This window comes from Tinamus guttatus, unplaced genomic scaffold (assembly GCF_059628265.1).
Source record: "Tinamus guttatus ecotype Peru unplaced genomic scaffold, ASM5962826v1 Tinamus_guttatus_pri_ptg000510l, whole genome shotgun sequence".
NCBI lineage: Eukaryota > Metazoa > Chordata > Aves > Tinamiformes > Tinamidae > Tinamus > Tinamus guttatus.
Genome location: NW_028289044.1, coordinates 1,726,792 through 1,741,997, shown reverse-complemented (window position 1 = coordinate 1,741,997; position 15,206 = coordinate 1,726,792). Strand labels below are relative to the sequence as shown.

Below are 15,206 nucleotides of genomic sequence, written 5' to 3'. Positions count from 1 at the left end.
ACATTTTGTCCTTCCATATTCATCCAGCTCATCAGGGAATCTAAATTTCTCCCTTATTTTCATCAACAACTGCACTATGGAAAGTTGTCTGTCCCAATTGAAAAACAGGAGTTCTTCATCAGCTGGATGCATAGATTAGAGAATTGATCTTAAGAGAAGCAGTTCAGTTTCATCCAATTATTTCCTTCAACTTTTTTCTTCCCCTGTCTTCTCTCTCTCTCTTTACTTATTTATTAATTTTATTTATTTATTTATTTATTTATTTTCCTGCCGTAGAATCATAAGACTGTACTATGTTATAAAATCCTGTAAACTGAGATTATCCACCCTAGATGCTGTGTTCTGGGCAGTTCTTCATGCAGAGGTCTGCACCAGAGGTCTCTGCAATGTTTTTCTGAGACTAGACTCTTTTGTCACCATGACTTGGCCTGTAGCCTCATGCAGAAAAAATAATTCCTCTAGTTTAGTTTAGTTAACTGGCGTTAACTAAAACGATAAAATGTGATTCTGTTGCCAAACAGGAATTGTGGTTACATTCATAGCAGAATTTGGTTCAAGGTGGATAAGATATATTCTCCTCCCTGTTGCAGCTTATTTTGGAAGAGCTTGGAGTATCTTGCAGCAGAGCTAAATACTCCTGTGAGTGGCAGATAAAAGAGGTTGCGTGACAGTGATCTCCTGTGCTACCAAACCATCGTGTCTTGAAGCAGAGCCACCATCTGTTCTGTTTGCAGTGACTTTGTACTTGCTGCTTGCAGTTGAGGCGAACGCACATGCAGGAAAGGGTCTGTGTGCATGCAGCAGCCCTGGTAGGAGATGGCTGGTTTGGGCTTAATTGGCTCATTTGGCTGAGGCTTCAGACTTGAATTGAACATTTCACAACCTAGTGCCTTGTTTTTTTTTTCTCTCTTTTATTAATAAATCTTGATTTCCTATCTTGAAATGTTCGTTTGCCTTTCCTGCATTATCAGTGAGGTGACTACCAGGCATCTCTCACTTTCAGTGATGTTTGTTCATGTTCTTATCACTTAGAACAGTTTCATCTTAACCATTAATGGCAGCACTGATAGTAATTCTTCTATTGTTGATTATTCCTATATAAGTTGCTTAGTATTTTCCAGTAAAATACATCCTTTTTTGCCTGGTGGAGAAACCTCCCTTTCTTTACAGTATTCCTCAGTATAAAATGACCTCTTACAAAAGTTGCTGTCATTCCGTAGGTATTCCATTAAGTGTTCCTTGTTTACCTTCTCTATAACACTACCAATTAATAACCGCAAGGCTTTCAGACCAAGAGAGTATTTTAAGCTTTAGTGCATATTGTTTATCTGTAGCTTTTTTGATTGTTGTGATAAATGCTTATGATAACGCTTGACTGCAATGTCTCTTCTCCCATCAGATTCATTTTCTCATACAGCTGTGGTGCTCTTGTCATCTGCTATTTCCCAAGCCACGGTTTCCTCATCAGTTTGTGGCCAGAACCCAAATCTTGATGATCCTTTTCCATCCAGTTCAACATTGATCTTTCATCTTGTGCATTCTTTTAACCAGAAATCTTTTGCCAAAAACCTGACAAGATTGTACTGGGCGTCATCAACAGCAACATCAGGCTTGATTTCAGTGAGCAAAGATGAAACAGCTGTTTCATTGTCCAGATCAGCACTCAAGCACTCAATATTTGGTCATAATTTTTTCCAGCTTTGCCTGGCTGTGATAGCCTTGATGTTTTTCCCTATATGACTAATGGTGTAACTTATTATTATATGTTTCTGCTCCATTTCTTCAGTGGTTCTGAAGTAGATATTGTTTCTTCAGACAATATTTTCTATCTTAACATCTTTTTTACTGTTCTGTATTACCTCTTGCCTTAACAGAAACTCTTGCTTCGGTTGAGTAAGTCAGTATTTTTGCGGCGTTGCATCTAAAAATGCCATCTAATGGGTCGACAGTTGCTCTGTTGGGAAAACTGCAGATGGCTTTGCCATATGAAAAATTGTATCTGATAAACCGCTAGATTTTGGAAATAAGTGGTGTAATATGTCTGACCAAAGTTTACAAAACTTTACTTCAGTCTCCCTGTACATACTCAGGGGAAGTATTTTTATGCCATCAAACTTGTCTTTTCAAAGCTGATGGGATTTATCTATTATTGCTAGAGGACACCAAAGGGGCATGTAACTGTCTTGCAAAATATCTTTTTAGGACTTTGGAGACAAAGCTGGTGTCTGTGCATTCAGAGAGGAGAAATGAGAGTTCTATTTGTTATTAGCATATGTATTCTCCCATTTACTTTGTATATTGTTGTATATACAACTGAGTTGATTTCACTGAAATAGGATTAAATAGATGAGCATCTTTCATATTCAAATTTATTTTTATAGTGGAAAATGATAAAGGCTTTTGAAAATAATTCTTCGTGAATTAAATTATTTTTGTGTTTGTTTTGGGGTTTTGTATGCATGCACGTGTTGCACACTGCTTGATTCCATAATCTGCTTTCCATTGGAGAATATTAACGAGCACATTGCCCGCCTCACACGAATTTGTTTCCCACAGAGATTCCTAATGCAACGTGTGAGGTTTCTCATTACCCAGCTATATGGATTACATTTCCACTCCAATCCCAACAAAATTAAATCACACAAAAATGTGTTCAGATGCATGTCACCCTAATGTCTGATCTTCAGAGGAACCTTTGTCATCCTTAAATGATAACCCCGTGCAAAATCAACACTAGAAATACTGTCTGTTAGAACGCTAGAACTGTTGTCAACTGAAATACATCTACAGTTCCACGTCAGCTAATGCTGCAGCAAAAACTCACCAGCAGGTCTGCAGCAAACTTTTTTTTTCTTTTTTTCTTCCTAAAGATTTTGTCTTTTCTAATTTGTGTTAATAAAAAAGAAATAACAAAACCAATAGATTTATGGGTGTGCACAGCTGAATGCTTTTTGTTAATGTGAATTAATACTTTCCTCTTTTCTAGTTTTTAAAACAAGGATGCAGTCCTTTAGTTTCTTTCTTTTACATTTGTTAAACAGTGTCGTGTTTTAAATTGTTTCAGTGATTCAAAGATGCTTAGAAGAAAAATCTAATACAAACTTAGAAATAGTCAGAATCTGGCTACGTATTTCTTTTTTTCTCTCAAAAATGAAACACAAATATAGCAGTGCATGAATAACACTTTTTCTCTAAATTGAATTAAGATTAATAAATTTCTTTATAAAACCTTGAATCTTCATATCTGGCTAACATTCTTAATTTTCCATTAAACCTCTAGATCCTCTAGATTTATTCATATGTGTTTTGTTTGGTTAGCAAACATGGTTGATAAATTTTCAGTTGATAAATTTAAGTTCATTTCCCTTTTTTTTTTGTAATTTTAGAACATTTCCTTCAGACTATCAGAAACTAAAATAAAAACCTGCAAGTTCAAATCTGAATATAATGTTGCAGCTGTTTAGCAAAGAAGTTGTAAAAATTTGTTTTCATAATGTACGTGCTCTAATCACAGTCTCAAATTATCTTCTAGAAATTTTGGAAGAAGCAGTTAAAGATATGCTCCTGAGGGTGATGTAATAATTCTTCCATCTGTATGTTTTCTTTGGGTTTAAGTTTGTCACAAGGCACTTCTTTCTCTAGCAGCCTGCAGGAGCTGTTCCTCTTGGCGTGTCCGTAACTCGAAAGAAGGAGGATGAAGCCTCCGTTGGCAGTGCCCCTTTGGCAAGGCAGCAGTCGAATCAAGCGTCCGAGTATGCCAGCAGCCCTGTCAAAACAAAAACAGTAACAGGTAGGGTCACTTTTAATTGCATCTAATGGTTCTGCCTTGGCCTCTCTCAGTAACATGCGTGAACAGTATCAGCTGTGCAAATACCATGCAATGACTTTCTGATTTAAGCAAATATTATCTTGGAAAAATACAATTTATTTCATTAGAAATCATCAGACTTTTAATTTGAAAATGCGTTTAATTTCCATCGCAGATTTGTTTTCTATTACTATTTGGAGTCCGGATTATTTCAGATAATGTGTTTTGCAAGACAAGATAAGAGAGATGTGTTTTCAATAGAATATCAGCAATTTGCCTTGGTGATTATATTTTAGTCCGGAATTTTGTCAGACTTTGGGCACTGTGAGTAATCCCCTTCATCTTAGGCTATTCACAGTGCTGAAACTCTGGCATGTCTGCAAGGCATTCAGAGCGAAGATTTGTGCGTAAACATTCACAGCATTCAAAATCACTTTCTCATAGAAAATTTATTTGTTGCCATTTCTGTTTCTGGAGTTTATGCAACTTGTAAATTTAGGAATACTCTCTGGCCACTTATGAGTGCTAAAGCTAAATTTTATTATTACTAATCAAGATGCTGTGGCATTCTGGGATTTTTCTAGGTTATTTAATCAAAGAGTACTGTCTGCAAGTAGTGTAGTAGGACATCTTCCAGCAAAAGTGACTATCCAGCTGAGACTCTTAGTAATCCTTCTGAAATACACTGAACAAATTCTCTTTTCCTTTGCATTGATGTTTATTTCCAGATAGCCATGAAGTATTTCAAGATGTTGTCTGCTGAAACTGAGATTAGACTCTCATCCACTAGTGGTAGAGTTTAATTGCTATTTTGAGATAGAAAGGGATAAGGACAGAAAATCTGTTGGCTGAATATTATGTGGGATCCAGTGTTATAATTCTTCATAAAATAAAAGTCTTTGGAATTAGCCTGTTTCGTTTAAGGATATCCTTTATGAGGAAATGTTGTGAAATAACTACGTTCTTCTGTTATTAATTATGCTTAGCATTTATAGTTTTGTCCTGCCAGCATCATAAACGGTATGTTTTGCTTGCAAATGTTTGTTTCCTTCTACGGTTAAGTATACCCATCCCTATCAACAAACCACGAAGGTGTAACTCACTGGAGAAACCTGCATGATTTTGAATGTTTTACTGTAAAAAGTAGGGTTAAAGGTGTGCAAATGTAAGGGAAACAGAAGAGGGAGAAAATCTGCCTTTTGGCTAGTGTATATATATGTATATATAATATAATATATATATTTTTAAAGAACATGATGCATTCATGAACTTTTTTTTTTGGTCATATGAAAGCCTAAACTGAGAAGCTCTGAAAATTTCAATTACCAAAGATTTTTTTTTAACTCAAGTGAAGAAGGGAGTTATTTGCTTTTTGGAGTTACTTAAGTATATTACCTGATAATATACAAGGGTATATTCCTGTTAAAGTTCTTTCTTTAATTCATTATGAAGCCAAGTCGGTTAAAGTAATGTCGTAGCATGAGTCACAACATATCCGGGATTGATTAATACGAACTTTTGGGGTACTGTCCGTGCCGTTTAGCTAAATACCTATTGCTTAAAAAATTATGTAGAGTGGAACAGTTATGTGAATTAGTGCATTTACACTTAATACAGTAAAAATGAATTTTTTAGGAAGCAGCTTGGTAAATATGGTAAAAATGGTAAAAAAAAAATGAACAGCTTGGTAAACATGTTCATCGAGCAGAAATAAGGTTTAAAATCTGAAAGTTATAAAAAGAAGTTAAGGAGAGCTATAAGTGATAAGAAGTCACCCCTATTATTTCCTTTAAGTGTTTCTTTGAATACTGTTTATAATGAAATCCTTTTAAGAAATCAGCCTGGTAGGATTTCTGTCATTTTTCTCTATATCCAGATATAAGACAGAAAATGTCCGATGAAAATAATGAGCATGTAATTTTTAACTATAAACCTTTATAATAAAAGTAAAGGTATATATTTCTTCCATTTTCTTATCCTCCTCAATTATTACATATGTAAATATAATTTGTTTTTGTTTGTTTGTTTTTGAGCACAAGAATCAGTGTGTTTATTCAGAACCTTACATAATTATACTACTGGGGAAGCAACATTTTATGAATAGTAAATGATAACCCCTTTGAATGTTCTCCTTGTGTTCGCTCATTCTTACTTTGTTTATTTTATGAAGGGGAAGGAGGAATTTATGTAGAGTCAAGTGCAAAGCTATGAGACTAGGGAGCATTTTGCCATGAAATGTAAAAGCACAAAAAACAGGGATAAAGAATTTTCAGTAAATTTTCACAAGCTATTTTCTAATCTTTCTTAAAATCTGTTTTGCAGAATTTTGCAAGTTTCAGATTTTGAATTTTGATTATCAGATTTGAATTCTGAATTGTACCTGTGTAAACTCATGTTTATTCTTAGCAGCTGATTGTATGCAGAGATGCTAGAATAATGTGTTCTCATCACCAACTTATAAAAGTATGTATGCAGATTCCTCATCATCTGAGCATCCAGTTTTGATCTTCAGCCTTCATTATTCTTCACTTTGAGGATTAGCTTTCCTACAGCAATGATAAAAACTTATCTAGTAAAGAAATATGATTGCTTATATTTGGGGTCTTCTGCTGCCACTACTTTTTACTTTATGTCCTTTCTTTTAATTTCACCTACTTTATGTCCAAAATTTCTTTCATTTTTTGGCTTACCTTTTTAAAACTAGGAGTAAAAATCACACTAATTATAGGTTTAGCATTTTGTTATACTAAGCACCAGGCCAACACCAGAGAAGCACTTAGGTAGAAAGGCAGGAATAGCTGTAAGCCTTGTATCTCTTCACCATCAAAGATATCTATGGGTAGCCTGATTTTTCTGAAAGCTGAGCTTCCTGCATCGATAGCAGGCATGTATGCATAGTCTTTGCAAATGGAAAGGGATTATGTCTTAAAATCACAGGGTTCAGGTAATGATCTTGAATTGATCCTTTTCAGTTCCTCTGGGGTCTTAGGAGCCCCTCTCTTGAGAACAACTAGAAGGCAGCCCCATGTATTAAATGAAAGCAGTTTGGAGTCACAGCTGTCAGATGATTTAAAACATTGATCTTTCTTTCAGTTTATTAGTTAGTTAATGGCTGCTGAGACCATGCCAAAAATAAAGCATGGGAAAAGAGCAAAACTACTATTTATATGGTGTCTATCTGCAAATAAATGAAAATCCAGGGTTTCTGCTCTTAAGTTTCAAACTGTGGTTATTTATAAATCTCCTTCACATCCCCTTCCACAGACTCTTCAAAACCCGAGTAAGATAAAAGAATACATGGTTTAAATTTTGTATGATGTGGCCATGGACAAACAAAATGATAAGGGAAAGAAGAGCTCTGGCTCTTTCCATTTCTCAAGATCATCCTATTAAAGGCTTTGACCCCCTTCACTGTCCAGTCTCCTCTCCTTTGTGAGCCCTTTTATTCAGCTCTCCCCCTTCCTACACTGAAGCATTACAGAAAAGATTTAAAAAAAGGAAGAATTAACCTCAGTCCCTTCATCCACCCACTGCTTCTGCTCCTTGTTCCCAGCACTTCAAGAGGTCTCCCTCTGACCTCAGTGAAAAATCATTAGCAAGCTCATAGGCAGGCAGGGAAGCATGGCTCTTAGCCCTGCATACTGGCAGAGAGATCATTTTAATGTATGTACAATATATATACCGTGCCTAAACAGGAAACTAGTAAATTTTGATATATTGTTCTGTGGAACTATGGTTCTTCAGGAGATATAATTAAAATGATTTAAATTTTCATAAGCGCTAAGTTACACCTACCTTAGTATTGATTTGTAGCTCAGGTACATGGGTGGTGTTATCACAGCATGAAAGTTCAAAGCTCGATCCTGGATGGCCTGTATGTTCTCTCTCCTGTATAAATTGCCTACTTAGCTTTTTTCACAGAAATTGTTTTACTGAAAGCTGAGAAACCTATCAAATTTGATTTATATTGATCAGTAAAGTCAACGGGAATTGAAGAAGGATGAGCAAATCAGTGCATGCATGTGCACAAAGCACAGGATTGCATAAGCATTATTTCCTTAGGATACCTGGTGAATAGACCCCCATCTTTCCTTTCCTTCCTCTTGCTAACATTTAATAACATAGATGTAGTTATATGCTGATACGTGGATCCTAATACTGTGCATTGCTACCTAAAAACAAGTAGATCTATCAATACATAGAGAGCAGGAACTCTAGTTCAAACCAGGAAAAGCTCAGCAACTTTACACCAGCTTTTCACCAGCTTTTTGTTACAGAGGGTCAGTGAAACTGCCTTCAGCCAAAAGAGGTGTCAGCCAAATTGTTACTGCAGAGGTCTAAGGATTTATTTCAGATATTCCATTTTTAATACATTACAGTGCAGTAAGCATATGTTACATTTGATAGCTATTACTAAAATGAAGAAACGAGTCAAATGATTTTGTTTTGCTACCACTGCAGCGTAATAGATGCCAGTGTTCAGGACAGTCTGGTGCTTTCTGAAGATTCCTAGGCAGTCTGCTGCTCAGCTGCCCTGGTTCTCTGTTCCTGGTATTAACTGAAGTTACATCTTAAGCTAATAAACATTCTGTTCACTACAGTGTGGCAGAACATAGTAAAAACGGGATGCAATTACTGAGGGTGTTTTTCTAAAATACAGTGAGAATGTTGAACCAGATTCCTGCTAAAAATGAACTGTTGGAATGCAGAAAACTGGCAACTGTGCGAGGAGTCTGACTTGTGAGAAATCAATGGATTATCTGAAGTATTTGAGTTAGCAGATCTCTCTTTCTGCTCAATGAACTGAATGATTATCGTTTATTCATGCCTGCCTTGAAATGTATGACGGATACATTTAGGAAGGTGGATAAAATGAAATAGACACTAAATAGGCAAAGTTAAATAGAGGAATTTAAATCTGAGGCACATTTACCCTGGGGTGCCTAAAAGTACTATGATTTTTTCATTTTTATAAATGGTTTTTAGTTCTTGGAAGGATTATTTAAAAACAAAGTCTCTGAACTCAGATGGTATATAGTAACTCCTAAATGCCTGAAGTAGGCTATGTTGAGAAACAGTTATAGTGAGTTTTCTTAGCTAGGAAAATTCTTGAACTTTGTTGTCTGATGCCATCATTTCAGTTTGGGGGATTTAAGAATGTTAGGAACTCAAAGCTAATACAAGATATAAGCTACACTTCTAGTATTGAGAACTTCAAAGTTGACAGAGAAAGAACAGCTTCTGATTATATACAGAGACTAAGGAGCTTAATGTGTATTTTTTTAAAATGTTTTGAAAATCAGGCAGAAAAGTTCTATCAGAACTATCAGAAAAGTTCTGCCAAATGCAAAGTCTGAAATTCTTATTTCAGAGTATACTAATATACAAAAATATATATATAATACATATATATATTAGTCTGTGTGTATGTGTTTATATATATATATATATATACATATACAGTAGTATAAAAAAATTAGAATGGTAAGCAATATTAAGATAAGTTCAGGCATGGCTTAGACACAAACACTCAATAGAAGTCATTTTTATAATTACTAATAAGTCAGTACTACCTGGAAAAATAAGCACTAAACTAGAACAGTGTTTGAGTGATGTGTGAGGATGCCTCAGTTCCCTCTTTCCCTCTTGTTTCTACCAGCACCATCCATAATTACAACTAAACATGTTTTCCGAGCATTTTTATTGTTTATTTTCAGGGAGTTGATTTTTCTTTCATTTCTAGATTGATAACAGTGTGTGTTTCTTTTTCCTAAGAGCTGCTGTTTTGTTAAACAACACCAATACTTATATAGTCATAATTCAGCAATTACTCATTATAATATTTATATATGCTTATATATGTAGTTTATGTAGTTATGTTAGTTACTGACTCAAAATGGAATCAGGAGTAATGCAGATTGCCCCTTTAAAAGCAAGTGAGATATAAGGTTAAAGGCACCTATCAATTTGTAGATAAAGCTTCAGTCTTTATTTTTCTGTTCCCTGAACTGACTAGGTATTTGTTGCCAGACACAGTGCAATAATGATGGTAAAGATGTAACACGTGGATTGCTGACCATAGCCATGCCCTCGTCATCCCCCTCTTTCACACAGAAAGATCCTTTCTGCTTGCACTGCCACATTAATATCACATTTGTCTTCATATACTGACATACATTTACTCTAGAGAAAGGCATATCAGGTTAAAAGTCAAAAGCTTCTGTATTTTAACACTTATTCTTCTGCTAACTCAGTGAATGACCTCTCTTATTGAGCCACTACACCTCTGCTCTCCTTTCTGTGAATAGAAGCACTTGCTTTGGCTAGTTGTTGGGGATCATGTGGCTCAAATACTATGATCTTCACTGAAAAATGTAATAAGTTATCCTTGCTGTTTTCTTTTCTCCTCAAGCATCCTGATGAAGAAAAATGCAGATCAACCTTTTTACGCACACAGATCATCATTGTCTTTCCTCAAATAAATCTCAGATGTATGAATAAATCAAATCTCAGACATCCAGCAACAGAGTATACAGAGTAGCTTCTTGTGTGATAATGCAAAAATAAAATGTGAATACTTCTGCAACAGTACTGATATTTGATATTAATGATTCAGAAAATATAACTAAATAAAGATGTGAGCCTCACCTAATGGTTGCAGTGAGCCAGTTCTTGGATGAACTTTTATTCTGAAATAATGACTAAAGGAAAAATTAGTAAGTTAAGATGGGAAGCTTTTTCAGCAAGATATTCCCCTGTGATTTTGCAATTTCTTGTATATATATACTTTACTAAAATTAAATCATGGAAAAAAATAGAGTAGACTCATTAGAAATACATTGTATTGAGAACAGAATTTGGGTTTTTTTTGGCCATCTTACATATAAAAATGTGAATTATTTATAATGCTTTCATATCTGTGTATGTTTATAAATATATACACACATCTATGTTTTGTTCTGATGCATTGTAAATACAAAAATTTTGAAAATCGATGTGGGAAGCCACAGTATGAACCAAAGAATAAACAAGTTTTTATTTAGCAGGTCTCAGTGAGATTTTGCTTTTGCCCAATATTATATGTAGAAACCTGAAACTGATGGCTTATAGAAAAGGGCGGCAAGTAAGTTTTAAGTAGATTCTTTTTTTTTTAACAATTAATCTTCTACAAAAAAACCTGTAGCCCATTTAGTTTTTCATCTTTTTTTTCAAAGTTGTTTGAAGTTTGAATTTTCTCCTTCACTGCTTTTTAATCTCATTTCTAATCCCTTAGACCCCTTAATCAGTTCTTCAATGGCTTGCACTTGCAGCAAACGGCTTGGTATTTTTGTTTTTATTTCTGGTAAAAAGACATACCTCGTGCATAAGAAGAGTGTATATTAAGAAACCCTAACAAGTTCTATAACCTTGTAGGGATTATCTCAAGTTTTACTAGAGGAAAAAAAAATCCAGGAATAGCCAAGCGATAGCAGTGTGCTTTGCTTTGGTTTCTTTCTTATTCTACATACTGTTGCCGTTCACGGTTTTGCTGTCATGCCCTCTGAGTATCTGTGAGGAGTTTGCAGCAGCGTTTTCCGCAGCTCCGCTGGAGAGCGCGGCGCGAGCCCCACGGCAGGCGATGGATGGGATGTGGGAAGGAGGACGTGCCCGGCGCGCTCTGGGCGCAGGGCGGGTACGTTCTGGGTAGGCTCATGAGAGGGACTGGGGACTCGGTCTTCCAGGAGGAAGGAGCTCGGGGAGCACGGAGGGTTTTCTGCAGCACAGTAACCTTCTCCGTGGAGGTGGTGTCATGGCGGCCTCGGGTCTGAGCTGCTGCCCGCCTCACGCGTGAGGTGCCTGCGGCTCCACAGAGGACGGAGAGAGGAGGCTGGTGGCAGAAGGGTGAGACTTGAGACGTCCGCACCACATAAATTTAGACACAGTGTATTCTCACTGTGTTTTACCTGCCTTTAGTTCAGTTGCCAGCTGTAAGGGAGGAGGATCCTAAAGTATGTGCCAAGGCAGTTAGTGGTGATCTGGTGATTTGTGAGGACAAATTGGTGATAGTGAGGACAAATTTGGTCCTCAGTGGTCCTCAGCTCAGTAGTGGAAGATCTCTTCTCACCTTTTATCGATTTCAGAAATGGCCTTTTACCACAAATCACTCCTAAAGAATTTGTTTTGTGTTTCTTGGGTCGCTGAATATTAATTAGTAGCACAAAAGAGCTACTTTTTTTCAGACATCTTTTCCGTTTTGTGAATACTTGTGAGTATCTTATAGATCAGATTCCTAGAGCAGCCATTTCCCAGTAGACTAAAAACCACAAAGAAAGAGGAATAGAACTGTATAAGAAAAACACCTCTGTCTAGGATTTATGCCTATAAGTCTTGCTTACTGGTATCTCCTACAAAGAGAGGACTTTTATGATTAATTTCACAGGATTGCCACTTGGAACTGCCTCTGTACTTAAACCATAAATTGTAAAATAAATTATGAAAACTGCTGCTTCTGGTAGCTCAATCCTTATAGGTTATGATCAGCCCTTTTTGGAAGCTTTTTCATTACCAGTGTGTGTTCTGAAGTTGATGGTAACTGCCAACCTATAACAGATTGCTTTGAGAGAGAAGCAATGTATGTTTTTACCAAAACGTCAGTTACACAACATGGACTAGAAGATGAGAATACATTTTGTTTTCCTATGTGTTTTCCTGAAAAGTCAACTATCTACAAGCTGAAGCAGTCTCTCTCTTTTTTTTTTTTCCCCTCATCAGTTTGTAAATGTTTCAGACAAATCGTATTTTCTATCTAGCTAATGCTGACTGGCTCCTGGCTTCAACACAAGCCTGATTGCACAGCCAGGAAATGTTGCTAGATTTTCAGTTCAGTAGTAGCTGAATAACATAATTATTTTAGGAGATTAACCTTCTTGTTGAGACAGATGGAGCTGATCCAGTCTACGTGTCTCCTACAGAGGACCAGGCAGACGTGCAGGGCAGCCACACTGGGCTGCTGCGGTTCCTTAGGAGCTGTCGTCTACCAATGCTCTTGCCTGGTGGGGAGCTAGGACACTGTTTTGTCCCAACATCCCATCCTTAAGGCAGAAGGGAAAAAATACAAAAATAAATAAAGGATCAGAAGCAGAAGTCTTCTTTCTGTTTTATTTTTCAGGATTTTTTTTTCTTTTTGCCTTGCAACCAGTTTTGCTCCATGTCATTTTTTCTTTCTTTTTTTCCCCTTCTTTCTCGCTTTCTTTTTTTGATCTTTTGGTTGAGTGTGAGGTATGAAGTAAGCTGTTGTCTGGTGTTCCATGACTTTGAAGTAGTTCTTGAGGTTTGAGTGGCACAAGTACTGAAAGAAGTGGGATTATGGCTGGCTAATTTTGGTCAGCTAAGAGTGTGTGTTTTTAACTGGCAAAACATGGGTAGCTCCCTGTTACCCTTTGAATTGCTAAAAAAGTGCCTCTTGCAAAGTCCAAAATCTCACGGTGACTTGATATATTGTGCTAATACTGCACTTTGAACTGTACGTGCTATTAACTTTCTCGTTTTAATCTTCCTTAGTTCTCAGGCTGTTTCTAATTCTTCCCATGTATTGCATGTAGTGAAGGGCCTGTTAACACATAGAGGCTAGTGTGAACTGAGGTAGGATGTGAAGTTAGAGCAAAACAACTCTTCCTCAAACTCTACCTCACTAACTAACTTTGTGGTAGTTCAGTCTGTTTGTATAAGGACTGAATCACCTGACATAAAAGCGTTCAGATGAGAAAATACTGTGAAAGGGCCATTCCACACTGCTTCTCCACATGGGCAAAATTTTGCTTTGGTTTGTTTTTCAGCTCAACTAACAAAGTACAGTCCTGAAATGTTGTGCTTCCTACATTCTCATGGCCCCACGTCCATCCTAGGTCCATAATTGGAACCCTGAAAAGGCTAATTATAGTGCAACCATAAAAGTCCTACTCTTTTGAGTAGGAAATCTCTTTCTCTCTGAATTTACTCATTGGTTGAATGAAATTAATGCTTCTCAGGCCATTTAAAATCTTAGAGTGTTGTTGAAGGATTTTGTCTAAAATATTCATCAACCATGATCTTGTATGTTGTTTGTGGCAAATAAATATCACAACATCACAATTTAATTCCTCAGGTGTCATGAACATTGCACACATTTGGCAGAAATTCACCTCCTAAGTTACATTCTTCTCTGTGTTTCCTTGATTAATACTGACTGAAGATTAAATGATGCATAGAGGGGCATAGAATTCACTCACCTGAGCTCACTTGGTAACAACATTAAGAATCTTTCTGTAGTTTGTATGCAGATCCAGAATTTGTATCAAGATTTCTCTGGGCATTATAATTTTTAAACAAAACCTGTAACTTTTAGGTTGATTTTAATTTAAGTGATGTCATGAAGGCTTCATGATTTTTTCCTGCAATTTTGTCAACTCAACAATATCTAGGCCAAACTTGTAAATGTCAAAGAAGCTGAAAATAACTTACTGTGTATCCCAAAACATGGGAAGATGCTCTGTAAGAGCAGACAGGGGATGTGTGGACAATTCATGCATTGTTTAAAGAACTTGCAATTACTATTTGTTCCATGTGTTTTCTTTCGAGAAAACAATTTAATTTTTAGACCTTTGGATGCATGCTCAAAGATCTGTTAAGTGAATTTTTAAAATAAACAAATCAAAGGCTGTAATTTAATATGAGCTCTTTCACATTTCTTGCAACAAGTTTACAAAATGAAAACTTTGTTTAGATTACCCTGGCAGCAATGTATGTGAAAACCTCTTGTATTGCTATTCCATCACCAAATAGGTTATCACACTTTGAAAACTAACTTAATTGCTTGGGTCAAACACTCCTCATAATATTTTCTTTGCAATTTACATTAAGAGAATTCTAGCATACCTAAAATGTTTTTGAAACACTGCATTTCTCACCATGCTTAGCTGGTGCAGTTGTATTGCCAAGTTGGAAACTAATAAATAGCCACTGAAGTTTCTGTATTATCACTGGTATATAGTGAGAGAAAAACCATGCTAGAATTTTAAATAAGTAGTCTTTTTCTTTGTGACATTCTTCAGATATACTTTGTATAACTGAATTTTGCTGCTTGTTTTAGAATCTCGGCCTTTGTCACTCCCCGTGAAAACCATGCTGAACTCATCTGAAAGCTGCAGAAGTCCTGAAGAAAGAATGAAGGAATTTATTGGAATAGTATGGAATGCAGTTAAGCGCCTTACACTTCAGGTAAGATGAAAAGGGAGTGAGAAAAACTGTCTTTCCCAACTTTATAATACTTTTTATGCATCCTAGTTCTTTTTATGGAGGATTTTTAAAGGAGTTCCCTCATTTTATTGCCGTATTTTACTAGTTTCAACACAGTAGAGAATGAAAATTAAAATATAGGTTG

At 36.2% G+C, this 15,206-nt stretch overlaps 1 protein-coding gene across 1 annotated transcript in view; it reads left to right on the top strand.

Annotated features, from left to right (window-relative positions):
* The window catches only part of VPS13B (vacuolar protein sorting 13 homolog B), a 405,118-nt gene that overhangs the window by 178,830 nt on the left and 211,082 nt on the right, over positions 1–15,206 (top strand). Inside the window, exons 20-21 of the mRNA XM_088533620.1 lie at positions 3,643–3,790; positions 14,916–15,043. Coding sequence (XP_088389746.1) covers positions 3,643–3,790; positions 14,916–15,043 — 276 coding nt within the window. The remainder of the gene's footprint in view (positions 1–3,642; positions 3,791–14,915; positions 15,044–15,206) is intronic.